The 16,697-nt window shown below is 53.8% G+C and overlaps 2 protein-coding genes across 7 annotated transcripts in view; one reads left to right on the top strand and one right to left on the bottom strand.

Annotated features, from left to right (window-relative positions):
* The window catches only part of SEZ6L2 (seizure related 6 homolog like 2), a 29,383-nt gene extending 19,110 nt beyond the window's left edge, over window positions 1–10,273 (bottom strand). For 2 of the 6 annotated variants that reach the window (XM_023191135.2, XM_023191134.2), the window contains exons 1-5: window positions 9,667–10,273; window positions 8,573–8,704; window positions 7,535–7,624; window positions 6,444–6,583; window positions 5,982–6,183 (exon numbers count right to left, since the gene is read on the bottom strand). In XM_023191135.2, the coding sequence (XP_023046903.1) occupies window positions 5,982–6,183; window positions 6,444–6,583; window positions 7,535–7,624; window positions 8,573–8,704; window positions 9,667–9,745 (643 nt within the window). In that variant the 5' untranslated portion in view covers window positions 9,746–10,273. Of the gene's footprint in view, window positions 1–5,981; window positions 6,184–6,443; window positions 6,584–7,534; window positions 7,835–8,572; window positions 8,705–9,666 lie in introns of all 6 variants that reach the window. The other 4 variants (XM_023191132.2, XM_023191131.1, XM_023191133.1 and 1 more) reach the window with 4 other exon arrangements.
* A 1,424-nt stretch (window positions 10,274–11,697) lies between these two features.
* ASPHD1 (aspartate beta-hydroxylase domain containing 1) lies at window positions 11,698–16,657 on the top strand. The gene is given in 4 exon segments (XM_023191199.2): window positions 11,698–11,753; window positions 11,755–12,644; window positions 15,477–15,590; window positions 16,400–16,657. Coding segments are annotated over 4 exon segments (1,170 nt in total). The 3' UTR covers window positions 16,510–16,657.
* The last annotated feature ends 40 nt before the right edge of the window (window positions 16,658–16,697 follow it).

Here is a 16,697-nt window from a genome sequence, read left to right as displayed (position 1 = left end):
CTAAAAAAATATAAAAATTAGCCGGGCGTGGTAGTAGGTGCCTGTAATCCTAGCTATTTGGGAGGCTGAGGCAGGAGAATCACTTGAACCCAGGAGGCAGAGGTTGCAGTGAGCCGAGATCGTCCCATTGCACTCCAGCCTGGGTGACAAGACCAAAATTCTGTCTCAAAAAAAAAAAAGATTATGTGACCTGTTTTGCAGATGTGAACACTGAGTCTCCAAGTTATTAAATGTTTCTCTTTGCATTTTTCTCCCCTCCACACATACAGCCTTTCTTCCACCAAGGCACCCTGTGGTATACCCTCAGCTTCCATCCAGAAGAACCAATTGAAACTTCTTTTTTTTTTTTGAGATAGGGTGTCACTCTGTTGCCCAGGCTAGAGTGCAGGTCACTGCAACCTCCGCCTTCCAGGTTCAAGCAATTCAGGCTAGAGTGCAGTGGCACAGTCATAGCTCACTGGAACCTTGAACTCCTGGCCTCAAAACATCCTCCTGACCCAGCCTCCCAAGTAGCTGGGACTACAGGTTTGTGCCACCATGCCCCACTAATTTTTAAATTTTTTGTAGAGATGACATTTCAGTATGTTGCCCAGGCTGGTCTTGAATTCCTGGCCTCAAGCAAACATGAAACTTCTTGAGGACATTTGACTATTTTGTCTTTTTGTTTTTGTTTTTGAAGAGGAGTCTCACTCTGTTGCCCAGGCTGGAGTGCAATGGCATGCAATCTCGGCTCACTGCAACCTCCGCCTCCTGGGTTCAAGCGATTCTCCTGCCTCAGCCTCCCGAGTTGCTGGGATTACAGGTGTGCACCACCATGCCCAGCTAATTTTTGTATTTTTAGTAGAGATGGGATTTTACCATATTGGTCAGGGTGGTCTCCAACTCCTGACCTCTTCAGATCTCCTGACGTCATTTTCACTGGGGGATTCATTTACAGGCCACTGAGTATTAAGGTCTTTAAAGACAAAATAATCTCTAAAGGCACAGTGGCTCACACCTGTAATCCTAGCACTTTGGGAGGCTGAGGCAGGTGGATCACCTGAGGTCAGGAAAAAGACCCAGGCCTTGTCCTCAGGAGTCCATCGTCTACTGAGATAAACATAAGAACAACCTTCTAGAACACAGTGGTTTCAATAAATGGTAGTCTCGGTAATGGCTGCTGCCAACAGAATCAAGTCTGAATGCTTTAGTTTGACATTCAAGCCCCTTCCATAGTTAAATGCAGCCCAGCACATTCCAGCTTCAGGGTTGAGCTTCCAAGACCAATATAGCCTACACAACACAGTTTTGTGACTCCTTAAGTTTCCACCTCCATATTTTCGCTTGTGCTCTCCCCCTACTTTCTCGTGTTTTAAGAGATCAGACTCGGAGGCTTATGTACCACCTCTTCCAGGAAGCCTTCCTGACTCTACGTCTCTCCAACAGTTACTTGTTCTCTTACCTATACACAATCCTGCATGCATGATTTTGTCATCACATTAACCATTGTATTTTTTTTTTGAAACAGAGTCTCTGTCACTCAGTCTGGAGTGCAGTGGCTTGATCTCAGCTCATTGCAACTTTCACCTCCCGGGTTCAAGTAATTCTCCTCCCTCAGCCTCCCAAGTAGCTGGGGTTATAGGCGTGTGCCTTGACTCCTGGCTGATTTTTGTATTTTTATTATTAGTATTTATTTTATTATTATTATTTTTTGAGGCAGAGTCTTGCTCTGTCACCCAGTCTGGAGTGCAGTGACATAATCTTGGCTCACTGCAACCTCCGCCTTCCAGGTTCAAGCAATTCTTTAGCCTCAGCCTCCTGAGTATCTGGGATTACAGGCATGCGCCACCACACCCGGCTAATTTCTGTATTTTTAGTAGAGACGGGGTTTCACCACATTGGTCAGGCTGGTCTCAAACTCCCGACCTTGTGATCCGCCTGCCTCAGCCTTCCAAAGTGCTGCGATTATAGGTGTGAACCACCACACCTGGTCAATTTTTGTATTTTTAGTAGATACAGTGTTTCACTATGTTGGCCAGGCTGGTCTTGAACTCCTGACCTCAGTGATCCACCCACCTTGATCTCCCAAAGTGCTGGGATTACAGGTGTGAGCCACCGTGCCTGGTCTAACCACTGTCTACACTGGCCCAAGACTTATTTATTTTGTGTCCTAAAAGGCTAGTCTATCAGGTCAGGAGTTCAAGACCAGCCTGGCCAACATGGTGAAACCCTGTCTCTGCTAAAAATACAAAAAATTAGCCGGGTGTGGTGGCACACGCCTGTAATCCCAGCTACTTAGGAGGCTGAGACAGGAGAATCGCTTGAACCCAGGAGGCGGAGGTTGCAGGGAGCTGAGATTGTGCCATTGCACTCCAGCCTGGGCAGCAGAGCAAGACTCTGTCTCAAAAAAAAAAAAAAAAGGGCTAGCCTGGCTGATCAATGGGTGCAGCCAAGAGGCAGCATGGAACCACTGGATTTGTCGTCAGGCAGACCTGAGTTCCAGTTCTAGCTCCAGAACTTACTAACTACATGACTTTGAGCAGGTGACTTCATCTCTAGGGACCTCTCACCTATTAACGGCAATAATAATTCCTGTCAGGGAAGATTGGCCTGAAAATTAAATAAAAGAAACACACAAAGCACCTGGCACATAGAAGCTGCTGAGAAAACGTTAATCACACGCCCCTCAGCCTCAATTAATGAATGACTGGGAGCCAGGGACTCGGGGATCTGGTGTCTGGCTGCAATAAACGTGCAGGTGGCTGAGCAATCTACATGACCTTTGAGTCTTTTCCTTCCTTTGAGAGATGGAACTGACAATGGCCACTCTCAGGGTTTCTGTGAGAAGCAAATGAAACTACGGTTGGTGAAAGGGCTTTGTAATGGGAAAGTTTGCTGAACTTGGGGTGAGGGGTGAGGGAACCTTTGGCTTTTCAGAGAGAAGCTAATGAGGCCACTCTGGGCCAGAGGCCCCAGCTAGTGCAGGTTGGGAAGGGCTGAAACAGGGCCTCGGTCCCAAAGGTGCCTGGTGCAGCTGCGAAGCAGGGAAGACTGAACAATGAAGGCCAATTTATGCAATAGTCCTGCTTCCCCAAATGTTCCACTTAGCCTAAGGAGTCCTATTTTCAGTGCCCTGGGGAAGTGGCTGCTTAAAGGAGCCAATGGGGAACCTTCAGATTTCATAATATCTGAAGTCCAGCACTCGGCCCGGGCCTTCCAGGCATGCTCCCCAATAACCAGGTCCCTACTGCCAAATACATGTCCCCTAGCTCGCTGGCCCCCCAACGAATAGGCACCTTTGCTATGCACATGTGAGCCGCTAGGGCAGGTCCTGAGCAGAGGCTTCAAAAGAGGCTGGAGAGGATGTGAGAACAGGATTCAGGGTGTACCCTGGATGAGGCACACAAGGCGTCTGCGGGCAGCAGAGCTTTCAAGGAGGGCAGAATGCACAACACCAGCCAAGGCCATGCAGTGATGTGAAGCGGGCATCGGCCTGACACAGTTCTTTCTGTCTCCACGAAGCATAGGAAGACAGTGGTGTCTGGAACAGGGCACTGGCTGGGCCCTTTCCTTGTGCACACGTGTATGCTAGAACATACCCTTGTACTGTGGGAAGGTTCCCGCACACACAGGTAAGCGTGGATGTACACACGTGTGCAGGTTATGTGTCATAGGTCCTAACAAATGCAGTCATGTGTGAATACAGCCCCGCTTCCCTGCCCCCAGATGTCAGAGGATCTTTCTAAGTTGCAAATCTGAGGCTCTCACTTTCCTGCTTAAAACATTTCAGGCCAGGCGTCGTGGCTCACGCCTGTAATCCCAACACTTTGGGAGGCCAAGGCGGGAGGATCACTTGAGGTTGGGAGCTCGAGATCAGCCTGACCAACACGGAGAAACCCCGTCTCTACTAAAAATACAAAGTAAGCTGGGCGTGGTGGCGCATGCCTGTAATCCCAGCTACTCAGGAGGCTGAGGCAGGAGAATTGCTTGAACCTGGGAGGCAGAGGCTGCGGTGAGCCAAGATTGCGCCATTGCACTCCAGGCTGGGTAACAAGAGTGAAACTCCATCTCAAAAATAAATAAATAAATAAATTTCAAATTAGGAGGCCTGGCGTGGTGTCTCATGTCTGTAATCCCAGCACTTTGGGAGGCCAAGGCGGGTGGATCACTTGAGGTCAGGAGTTCGAGACAAGCCTGGCCAACATGATGAAACCCCATCTCTACTAAAAATACAAAAATCAGCCAGGTGTGGTGGCAGGTGCCTATAATCCCAGATACTTGGGAAGCTGAGGCAGGAGAATTGTTTGAAGCTGGGAGGCAGAGGTTGCAGTGAGCCAAGATCACGCCACTGCACTCCAGCCTGGGTAACAGAGCGAGACTCTGTCTTAAAAAAAAAAAAAAAAAAATTCAAATTATCTCCCTGTCACACCTGCAGGTTGAAGTAGTCTGAACTCCTTACTGAAGCAGGTAAGGCTCTTTATGGTCTGAATCTGACCCTGCCTCCCAGCCTGGTCTCTGGCCCACTTCCCCTTCACCCCTTTCTGTGCTTTAAAGGTAATAGCATGACTGACAGTTTTGAGCTCTCACTGTGTACACACGCTGTTTGTGTTTTTGCTTGTTTTTTTGTTTGTTTTTGAGATGGAGTTTCGCTCTTGTCACCTAGGCTGGCGTGCAATGGCACAATCTTAGCTCACTGCAACCTCCACCTCCTGGGTTCAAACAATTTTCTTGCCTCAGCCTCCCAAGTAACTGGGATTACAGGTGCCTGCTACCCTGCCTGGCTGATTTTTGTATTTTTGATAGAGACACGGTTCCGCCATGTTGGCCAGGCTGGTCTTGAACTCCTGACCTCAGGTGATCCACCTGCCTCATCCTCCCAAAGTGCTGAGATTACAGGCGTGAGCCACCATTCCAGGCCACACACTGTTTTAAACACTTGACATGTATTAATTCATTTGATCTTCCACATAATACCAACTAGTGTGATCCCTGTTTTTCAAATGACATCATGAGGCACAGAAAGGTTAAGTAACTTGTCCCAGGTCACACAGCTAGGACAATTCTATTTTCCATGCTAAATTCCTTCACCTCATCTGGGGGTCACATCTTCTCTCCCTGGGTCTTGGAGTGTGCTTTTTCGTCCACCTAGCCATCTGCCTCCCTCCTCTCCCTCCCTCCCACCCTTTCCCTGGCGAATTTATCCTTCAGGTCTCAGCTTAGTCATCATCTCCTCCAAGAAGATGTCCCCATATTCCTTGGGAGAAATTTAGGTCCCTTGGCTATGTGCTGCCCCCGCTGGTGTTTCTGCCATCATATTCCTTATCTCCTTGAATTGTAACCATCCTGATTACTCATCTGTCTTCCTACCTAGATTCTGAGCTCGTTGAAGCCAGATTTACACCTGGTTTGTTCATTCCTCCTCCAAGGCTAACACAGGGCCTGGTATGAAGCAAGCACTTGATCAACATTTGTTGAGTTCAATGGATGAATTGTCTCTTGGATGTGTGCACAGATCTGTGAGTGCGTGAGATAAGTATGCATGGGTCTCCTCTGAGGGCCTGGCCCCCCAGGGTCACAGGCAGGAGGAAAAGCCCCCCTCAGCACCCTGTGCTTCGATGGTTCTTAAAGATGTCCCCTGTATAGGCCAGGCATAGTGGCTCATGCCTGTAATCCCAGCACTTTGGGAGGCTGAGGGGGTGGATCACGAGGTCAGGAGATCGAGACCATCCTGGCTAATACAGTGAAATCCCATCTCTGCTAAAAATACAAAAAATTAGCTGGGCACGGTGGCGGGCGCCTGTAGTTCCAGCTACTCGGGAGGCTGAGGCAGGAGAACGGCATGAACTTGGGAGGTGGAGCTTGCAGTGAGCTGAGATCGTGCCACTGCACTCCAGCCTGGGTAACAGAGCAAGACTCTGTCTCAAAAATAAACAAATAAATAAAGATGTCCCCTGTATGCAGTATGGCCCCTGCCCTTCCAGCAGCACCCTCAAACTCCTCACCCTGATAGTGGATCCTGAAGCCACCGCCCCTTGGGACCCGTGGGCTCTGGAAGTGCAGAAGCAGCCTGTTGGTTGGGCTCCGAAGGACTTGTCCTTCTCCAAGCATGGACGAATTGGCCAGGAGTCGGGGGGCCAGGCCTGGGGATCCCCCACCAGCCAGCACCAGGAGCTCCTCCTCCTGCGACAGATTCAGCGTCTGCACCTAGAGAAGCCAAACACAGACCCGCCAGGGCAAGTCAGCCAGGGGTTTGACTTCCAAAGCCCCTGTCCTGTGCCTTTTCCCTGTGTGTAGCAGCCCAAAAGGCACCATGCTGCTGCCCAAGTTGTAGAAATCTGGAAGAGCTTTTGAGGTAACCTGAGTCATCAAATAGGTTCTTTGGCTCCCAGGCCAAACCCGTGCACACCCACAACCCAGAGGAAAAGGCTTGGAAGGTGCACAGTCACATGCTTTGGTCCAGTTACCTGGATCTCAATGCCGTAGCCAGGGTAGACATGGATGCTGTAAGTGCAGTCCAGGAGCCCCAGGGTACGGCTGGCGGGGCTCTCCAGATCTGGAGACTCCACATACCCTTCGCCCTCGGAGATGTTGTTATTACACAGAACTGAGGAGATACAAAATGGCTGGGATGGAAGGAATGCCTGTGCTCTTGCCCTCCCAGCCAAGCAACTCTGAAGGCCTTCATCTGCCTTCTCCTTAGCACCTCTCATTATTTTTTTGTCATGTTTTGAGACAGGGTCTCACTCTGTCACCCAGGCTGGAGTGCAGTCGCGCAATCATGGCTCACTACAGTCTGAAACTCCTGGGCTCAAGCGATCCTCCCTCCTCAGCCTTCCGAGTAGCTGGGGCCACAGGTGCGCGTCACCACGCTGAGCCAATTTGTAAAACTTTTTGTAGAAATGGGGTCTTGCCATGTTTCCCAGGCTGGACTCAAACTCCTGGCCTCAAGCGATCTTCCTGCCTTGGCCTCCCAAAGCACTGGGATGACAGGTGTGTGCTGCTGTGCCCCCTTACCATCTTTTTTTTTTTTTGAGATGGAGTTTCACTCTTGTTGCACAGGCTAGAGTGCAATGGCTGGATCTCAGCTCACCACAACCTCCACCTCCCTGGTTCAAGCAATTCTGCTGCCTCAGCCTTCCGAGTAGTTGGGATTACAGGCATGCACCACCATGCCCGGCTAATTTTGTATTTTTAGTATAGATGGGGTTTCTCCATGTTGGTCAGGCTGGTCTCAAACTTCGGATCTCAGGTGATCCACCCGCCTGGCCTCCCAAAGTGCTGGGATTACAGGCATGAGCCACTGCGCCCAGCACCATCTTTAAGCATACTCCCTCTCCCACCTGAGCCAGAACTCCCTTTCCTAACTGTTATATAGCTGAAACAATTGGAACACTGCCTGGTACTTAGTAAGGGTACAGAAATGCTACCTTTGTTATTTTTATTCTCCCATCTGTACCCAGGACTCCTTCCACAGTTCCCAGGAGCCTCTTTCCCATCCATCCCCAGCGTGTACCTATCCGGTGCTCCCACCCCCATCCCCTTGCCTTCGCCTCACCTGGGCTGGTCACCGTAGTGGTAACAGTTGTCGTGGTGATTATGGTGGTCGTGGTCTCCTCCTCTCCTCCCTCAGGCCCAAGGGGAGGCCCTGGGGAAGCAGGGCTGGGTGGGGGTGGGGCTGTGGTTCCTGGGGGCGGGGTCAGCAGCTCTGGCACGGTGGGGCCTGCCCCCCTGACCCCCTTAGGGGTGACGGCTGTTGTCAGAGGCCCTGTCCCCGGCTCAGTGGCCCGTGGCAGGGAGGGCACTGTGAGAGTCTGGCCGGCCGGAGGGGTGGCTAGCGTGGGGTCTGGATCAGATCCTGGGACAGTGCAGGGAATGTCAGAGCACAGGAAGAGCACACGGAGGACCTTGGGTGGGGAGCAGGGCTGAGGGAAGCTAGGGGTTCCCCTGCCATACCCCAAAAGCCTCCCCCACAAGGTACAGCACCCCCCACATTTCCCTTTCCCACTGCAGTCCCCACCTCCTCCCAAGGCTTCCACAGCCTGGGTCCCCCTCTTTCTCTTCTGGTCCCTTCTCTCCACCCAGCCCCTTCCACCCTGATACTCCTCTCCCTGAGCCTCTCTCTCTGCCTCCTCACTCAGATCACGTTCTCTCTCTGGTTATCTCCTCTCTCCTCTGTCTTGCTCTCTCTGGAACTCTTTATTTCCCCATTTCCCTGTTTAGTATTCTGATTGCAGTCTGATTTCATGATTCGAGATCCACTAGTTTTTGTGTTTCATTCTCTCTCTCTTTCTGTCTTCCACCATTTCTCTGACTCTGGTTCTCTGAATTTCCATCTCTCTTTCTATGTGTCTGTTTTTCTGTCTGACCGTCTCCTAATCATTCTGTCTCTGTCTCTCTGGTTCTGCCTGTGCCCAGGTTTGACTTCCTCCGACGATCTTGATTTGTGTCCCCTGAATCTCACAGGCCTTCCTGCAGGCTCTTTCCTCCTCTGCAGTATCTCTCTGCCTGCTCTTGTCTAGCCTGGCTCCCTATCTCCCTGAGCCCATTCCCTCCCTCTGTCTCCAGGCCACTCCTGCCACTCTGGGGGCCTCACCCGGCAGGTAGCCCATCTCTGGGCCCCTCCTCAGCAGGGCCCCATGGAGCAGTTCAGCCAGGGCCTCAGAGGCCACCGTGGGGGTCTCACTTCCAGGCTCTGGCAATATCTCCTCCTCCTTCAGGGGCAGACCTAGGAGGTGAAGTTGTGTGAGCTTCTCCACTCCCCCACATCCCTTCCTTCTTCAGAGAGATATTTTCTAGAACTCTTCTTCCCTCCTCCATCAGCTGGGCCTCCAGGGGCTCAGAGGGTCCCAGGCTCGACTGAGGGCCAAGATTGGAGAAGGGACTCCCACCTGCCCTCATATTCCCACTCCCACACCTCTTCTCTCCCGTCCCCTCTCCCTTCTCCCCGGCCTGTGTGGGCCTTCAGTGAACATCTTAGCTCTTATGAACCCTGGACAGCGCCAGCAAGGCAGAGGGGTTGCCGGTGCTGCCTTCCCTTTCACCTCAGTGGTGATCTCCCCCCAAACCTGGGGCTCTGCAGAGGGTCTGGCGGCACCTCCCAGCCCTTGCTTCTGCAGTGCCTGGCTTTCTCTCTGGGCTTCTGTCTCTGCAGTGTGGCTGTCTTTTTTCTCTCCCTCTCCTTCTCTCTCTCTCTCTCTCTTTCCCTCTCTCTCTCTGGTCCTCTGCAGTCTCTGCCTCCTTCCCTGGAGTCTGGCTGGGGGTCAGAGTGGGGGACTGAAAATCTGGTCTTTGAGCCCTGCCTCTGCTCATTTGTCTTTGTCCATTCATCCAAGAACATTTGTGTGTACAGCGCCTGGCATCTCTCTCAGCATCTCCATCTCCCACCCAGGTCCCTCCGTGCTTCTACCGCCTCCGCAGACATCCCCCCAACTTTCCCAGCCCTCCTTTGTGGATCTAGCTCCTGAGACACTGCTAAAAGCTTCTCTCATTCATTTCCCTGCCTTCTCAATATTGAGGGTTAAGGGGCTTTGGATTCAATCCAGAAAGCTCTGGCTTGCCCTTTCCCCATCAGTTGTGCCTCTCCCCTCCCCCATGTGCCCGGAAGACCCAGGATGTTAAGAGAAAGGAGGGTGGAGGACCCCGCTGGGTGCCTTCCTGCGGCCCACCCCCACACTCTCATGTCCTTACCCTGGATCCAGGGACAGCTCAGCAGAATTAGGAACAGCAGCTGGGGAGGCGGCAGGTGCTGGGCCCTGGGAGTCCCCATGGCGACTCACCCCGATCTCTCTCCTCTGTGCCTCTCTAAGTAATCTGGCTGCCACCTTTCCTCCGTCTCCGATTATCTTTCCCTTTAATTCTTTTTTTTTTTTTTTTTTTCCTGGTAGGAGTCAGCAAAGAAAGACAATTTCTCTGCCCCTTGGGATGGAGGGGCAGAATTTGGCTAGGGGTCGCCTGGAGCCCACCCCCCTTTGCTCAGTCTCCTCTGTCCTCGTCTCCCGGCTCTGTGGTAGAGGGGGCGCGGCTCCGGCTGCAGGGGGTGGGGCCGAGAGGGCCGAAGGGGCCGGGTGGCCTGGGTTACCCTCCTGCTCAGGCGCCTGGGTCCACCGGGCTGGCTGGACCCCAAGCTAAGGGACTGGGGAGGAGAAAGGCAGCTTCTGGGGGCTTAGGGTGGGGTCGAGGATCGGGGGGTTCCCCACTGGGCTCTAGCGGGGATTGTCGGGGAGGGGAAGGGGTGGGTTGGGGAACTGGGAGAGCCGAAGCTCGGGCACTGGAGCTGCGGGAGGGAGAAGCTGAGAAAGGTATCAAGCCCACGTCAGATCCTGGGGACGGGCGGAGGGAGGGGCCTGGGATTTATTTGACGGGGAGGGAGGAGGAGGAAGTGCAGATGGAGGAGGGAGGGATCATACGAGCCAGGGCCGTAATCCTCACTCCCGCGGCCCCTAGGGGAGGCAAAGGAAACTCTCTGGTCTCAGCAGTAATTAGCCCCCTCCGCCTGCCATTCCAGCACATCTGGAATCTGAATTTCCTCTTCCCAGGGCGCCGAGAGGCTGCACAGCTTGGTTCGCGCCTGCTCGGCCCCCCATTATGACCCCTGTTCACATCCAGACCTCCCACGGGGCTTCCCTTGGCCTTTTACAGCAGCTCGGGTGGAATGGGCTCTCCCTCCTTCGGGAGAATGGCGAGCTTCCACGCTTGTGAGAAGTCTCGTGAGTGACGGGCCGGGGTTTGGGGAGGAGAGACAGACCCCTCCTCTTCCATTAACCGTGACCCCGGCGAGTTAACAGGCGGCCTCGGCTCTGATTTTCCCTCTGCAGCGCCCTTTTCAGCACCAGCGACGCGCGGACAGCTCCCCTCGCCCCGCCGGGGCGGGCCCGGCCCGGCGCCGCCCGCGATTGGCTGAGGCCGCTTTTGGTGTTTGCCGGGCTCGTGGGCTCCTGGGCTGGCCTAAGTCCAGCGGGAGTCACAGGCCGACCGACTGAGGGACCGGCCACCCGACGGACTGGCCTTGGCATCCTTGCCCGCAGTCTCGGGCGCCTGCCCAGCCATTAGTCCGCGCTCGCCCCGCCCCTCGTGCCCCGCCCCCTCGTGCCCCGCCCCACGAGACCCGCCCCTTCTTTCGCATTGCGGGACAGCCGGCTGGAGGCTGGCACCCCGGCCCCTGCGCCCCACGTGGCGCCCTTTCCGGGCTGGGGGGGTGGGGAGGCACATCCAGAGACGACTCTCCCCCTCCCCCGGCCCCCGACTGACTTGCGGCGCCACTGGGAGGGTTCGGGGGTGGCTGAGCTGAGAGGGCTCCGGGAAGGAGTGACGTCAGGGTGAGTGGGAGCCAAGGAAGGAGCGAGTAGGAGAGAGGGAGCGAGAGCCAGGCAGGACCGCAGGGTCGGGGCTAGTGAGGAGCGAGGGCAAGGAGACAGCAGTGTGGCCGGAGAAAAAGAAGCTGCCACGGAGAAAGACAGGCTGCGGGTTCCCGGGACTGCAGGTCCAGGCGGGGTAGGAACTGCTGCCCAGGGGAGCTAGAAGGAAGCAGGAGAGAGAGCGAGCGAAAAGCGGGGGTGGGGAGGAAAGGGGGAGATTGAGGCGGGAGAGAGAAGCAGAGCGAGAGAGAGGAGGCTGCTGGAAGGCGAAAGAAGAGGGAGAGCAGGCGACGGAGGGAGAGGAGGAAGAAGAGGTAGAAGGAGAGAGAAGAGGGGAGAGAAAGGAGAGGAGGGTTAGAGGTGCATGAAGGAGGGGAGAGGGAGCTTCAACGTGGAGAGAGGACCGCGGAAGGAGAGAGAGAGCCCAGAGTGGAATGTGGAAGGGAAATAGTCCAGCGGGGAGCCAGGGGGCAGCCATGGAAGGGACAGGTGGGGAGCTGGGGGTACAGGGGAACTGGGGTCCGGAGGACGCCCCAGGCCTCTTGGCCAGGGCCTCCCTGACCATGCTCCCGTGGCCACTACCCCTGGCCTCCTCGGCCCTCACCTTGCTCTTCGGGGCCCTCACTTCCCTGTTCCTCTGGTACTGCTACCGCCTGGGCTCCCAAGACATGCAGGCCTTAGGGACTGGGAGCCGGGCTAGGGGTGTTCGTGGTGGGCCTGTGGGATGCTCGGAGGCCAGCGGGCCAAGCCCAAGGGGTCCTAGGGATCCCGGGGAAGGACCTAGAACGGAAGGCCTAGTGAGCCGGCGGCTTCGGGCCTACGCAAGGCGCTACTCCTGGGCTGGGATGGGTAGAGTGAGGCGGGCAGCTCAGGGTGGCCCAGGCCCTGGGAGAGGGCCAGGGGTCCTAGGTATTCAGCGCCCAGGCCTGCTTTTCCTACCAGACCTGCCTTCAGCCCCCTTTGTGCCGCGGGATGCCCAGCGGCACGACGTGGAGCTCCTGGAGAGCAGCTTCCCTGCCATTTTACGGGACTTCGGGGCTGTGAGCTGGGACTTCTCAGGGACTACCCCTCTGCCTCGGGGCTGGTCCCCACCTCTGGCCCCCGGGTGCTACCAGCTCCTGCTGTACCAAGCAGGCCGGTGCCAACCCACCAACTGCCGCCGGTGCCCGGGGGCCTATCGGGCACTGAGGGGGCTTCGAAGCTTTATGAGTGCCAACACCTTCGGCAATGCCGGCTTTTCCGTTCTCCTGCCTGGGGCCCGGCTCGAGGGCCGCTGTGGGCCCACCAATGCCCGGGTCAGATGCCATCTGGGTAAGTAGCTGCCGCCTACTGACAACCTCCTTGCCTTGATGCTTTTCCTCCCAGACCCTTCTCTCCGGCACAGAGCTGTCTGCTCTCCAGTTCTCATTGTGCCTCTCTGCTTCCATGGCTCCCTGTTGCCACCCACAGCAGCATTTCCTGAGCCTCGGCTATCTGCACACCATATTCATAAGCTTTGCTGTAGTCATTCCCACCTGTACTGCGTTTCTTCACCTTGGCTCTCCCCCCGACCTTTTGTTCTTCATATTTAAAAGAAATATTTATAGCACTATCATCAGTATTACTTGCCCTAAGTAGAAGTACTCATAAAAAGCCTGGACAACATAGTGAGACTCTGTCTCTACAAATAATAAAACAATTACCTGGGCATGGTGGCCCGTGCCTATGGTCCTAGCTACTGGAGAGGCTGAGGTGGGAGGATCACTTGAGCTCAGGAGTTTGAGGCTGCAGTGAGCTGAGATTGTGCTACTGCACTCCAACCTGGGTGACAAGAAAGTACTCATAAACACAAGCTGAAATTTAAAAAAGAAAGCTTTCAACAGTCTAGAACATTCTAGTTAAGTGCTCTAGTCTCTCCGATCCTGAAGCCTACACTTTTTTTTTTTTGAGACGGAGTCTCGCTCTGTCGCCCAGGCTGGAGTGCAGTGGCATGACTTCGGCTCACTGCAAGCTCTGCCTCCCAGGTTCACGCCATTCTCCTGCCTCAGCCTTCTGAGTAGCTGGGATTACAGCTACAGGCAGGCACCTGCCACCACGTGGGGTTTTTTGTATTTTTAGTAGAGACAGGGTTTCACTGTGGTCTGGATCTCCTGACCTCGTGATCCGCCCGCCTCCACCTCCCAAAGTGCTGAGATTACATGTGTGAGCCACCACGCCCGGCCTTTTATTTTTTTTGAGACAGGGTCTCGCTCTGTCACCCAGGCTAGAGTGTGCAGTGGCACAAATATGGCTCACTACAACCTTGACTTCCTGAGATCAAGGGATCCTCTCACCTCAACCTCCTGAGTAGCTGGGACCACAGGTGCCCACCACTATGCTTGGCTGATTTTTAAAAAATTTGTGTAGGCCGGGCATGGTGGCTCATGCCTGTAATCCCAGCACTTTGGGAGGCCGAGGCAGGCGGATTACCTAAGGTTGGGAGTTTGAGACCAGCTGACCAACATGGAGAAACCCTGTCTCTACTAAAATTACAAAAACTTAGCTGGGTGTGGTGGCGCATGCCTGTAATCCCAGCTACTTGGGAGGCTGAGGCAGGAGAATCACTTGAACCCGGGAGGCAGAGGTTGCAGTGACTTGAGATCACAACATTGCACTCTAGCCTGGGCAACAAGAGTGAAACTTCATCTCAAAAAAAGAAAAAAAAATTGTGTAAAGACAGGCTGGACCCGAACTCCTGGGCTCAGGTGATCCTCCTGTCTTGGCCTCCCAAAGTGCTGAGATTACAGGCGTGAGGCACCGCACCCGGCACTTTTTGATGTCTTAAAGACTGGAAGAAAATGGAAACGGAAGTAATTTTCTGTTATTCCATGCCATGACCTTGTTTTGCCCCAAATCATCTCCTGTGCTGCCAGCTGGATGTGTCCTACACTTCAGGGCACACTGGCCTCAGGATCAGTTCCCAATCCTTCCTCTCCTCCCTCTCTCTGTGCTCTAAATCATGAAAGCCTTCTGGCCATCCTGACAGATTCCACACGTGCTGTTCTTTTCAACCTAGAATCCCCTTCCCCCGTACCACCTCCTGGAAAACTCCTACTCAGCCTTCAGGATTCAAGTTTTCAAGTGCCACACTTCCTCTGGGATACCTTCCTGTTCCCCCATCATTTGACTTGGCTGCTCACTTTCCTCACCGCACTCGGCCATGTGGTCCTTGGGCCAGGATCCTCTTTAATCTTACACCTTGTGGGGAGACAGCACCTATCACACAGTAAGCTCTTGAGTCAAACTGTCAGGAAGCCCAGGAGGAAACGCCATTTCCTCCAGGAAGCCTTCTCTTTTCTCTAAAATGAGAGGTTGCTGCCAGGCGCCGTGGCTCATCCCTGAAATACTAGCACTTTCGGAGGCCAAGGCGGGAGGATTGCTTGAGGCCAGGAGTTCAAGACCAGTGCTGTCTATATAAGAATAAAATAAAATAAAACAAAACAAAATAAAATGGATCTGGCCAGGCACAGTGGCTCACACCTGTAATCCCAGCATTTTGGGAGGCTGAGGTAGGCAGATCACTTGAGCTCAGGGGTTCGAGACCAGCCTGGCCAACATGGTGAAACCCTGTCTCTACTAAAAACACAAAAATTAGCCAGGCGTCGTGGTGGGCAGCTGTAATCCCAGCTACTTGGGAGGCTGAGGCAGGAGAATCGCTTGAACCCGGGAGGCGGAGGTTGCAGTAAGCCAAGATCATGCCACTGCACTCCAACCTGGTGGCAGAGCAAAACTACATCTCAAAAAAAAAAAAAAAAATTAGCCTGGAATTGTGGCACGTGCCTGTAGTCCCAGCAGCTACTCAGGAGGCTGAGACATGAGAATCACCTGAACCTGGGAGGCAGAGTGAGCTGAGATCACACCACTGCACTCCAGCCTGGGTGACAGAGTGAGACTTTGTCTCAAAAAAATAGATGGGTCACACTACCCACAGCAGCGTTTTGCTAATCTCCCAGCACTTCTCTCCTCCAGGACTGTATTATAATTATACTGTGGCCACTTTCTGGAAAGAAAGAAGGACCACCACAAAACCTGGCATTTAAGACGCTTAGAGCTGTAAACTGACTGGCCAGGATGGGCCCCTGGCTTGGAGGCAGGAGTGCTGGATGCCCGCGTCTCTTCTTACAGGCCTAAAGATCCCTCCTGGCTGTGAGCTGGTGGTCGGCGGTGAGCCCCAGTGCTGGGCGGAGGGGCACTGTCTACTGGTGGACGACTCTTTTCTACACACAGTGGCTCACAATGGTAACGGGGTGCCCATTCGGCAGGGGGGATGAGGGACTCAGGAGCAAAGGAGCGTAGACTAGAGGACAGCAGAATCAGGCCCAACGGACTTCCTGTCCTATCACCACCATCTTCCAGCTGCATGACTTGAACAAGTCACACAACTTCTCCAATGCCCTAGGACCACCACCTTCTTCATCAAGTGACTGCAAGGATTAAATGAGATAATGTTAAGTGCACAGAAAAGTGGTTACCAGCACAGGACTCTGGGTTCCTGTCCTACCTCTTGCACTTGGGCAAAGGACTTAACCTCCTTATGCTTATTGCTTTGTATAAAATAGGGATAATTATGGTAATACCACAGTTTGTTTTGATTAAGAGTTGATACATATCGGCCGGGCACAGTGGCTAACGCCTGTAATCCCAGCACTTTGGGAGGCTGAGGTGGGCGGGTCACCTGAGGTCAAGAGTTCGAGACCAGCCTGGTCAACATGGTGAAACCCCATCTCTACTAAAAATACAAAAAAATTACCCGGGCGTGGTGGTGAACGCCTGAAATCCCAGCTACTAGGGAGACTGAGGCAGGAGAACTGCTTGAACCTGAAAGACAGTTGAAGTGAGCTGAAATCACACCACTGCCCTCCAGCCTGGTGACAGAGCAAGACTCCGTCTCAAAAAAAAAAAAAAAAAATTTTTTTTTTGATACATTTAAAGGGTTAGAACAGGGCCTGTCACTTATTCACTGTTTGCTTTCATGGTGTTTGGTGAGTGTTCTGGTGTGGAAATACCTAATGTCAGTGGCTCTGCTATTCCTGTCCCATGTGCCCTAGGCTCCCCTGAAGATGGGCCTCGAGTGGTCTTCATCGTGGACCTCTGGCACCCCAACGTGGCAGGGGCTGAGCGCCAGGCCCTCGACTTTGTCTTCGCACCAGACCCCTGAAGGAAGGTGCTCCCTTCACACACCTGGGCTGGAGAGACACTGCGCTCAGGGATGGCTTGATGGTAGCCAGGACCTCCTCTCTACTGCGGGGGGTGGGTGGGTGCGGAGGGTGGGAACTGGCTAGTGAGCACTGAAATATAAATTCTGAATCCTCTCCTAACTCCTGACTACTTCCTTCCCAGGGAGAG

This window comes from Piliocolobus tephrosceles, chromosome 17, assembly GCF_002776525.5.
Source record: "Piliocolobus tephrosceles isolate RC106 chromosome 17, ASM277652v3, whole genome shotgun sequence".
Classification (NCBI taxonomy): Eukaryota; Metazoa; Chordata; class Mammalia; order Primates; family Cercopithecidae; genus Piliocolobus; species Piliocolobus tephrosceles.
Note: the sequence above shows the minus strand (reverse complement) of the source record. Positions and strands in the feature narration are given on the sequence as shown.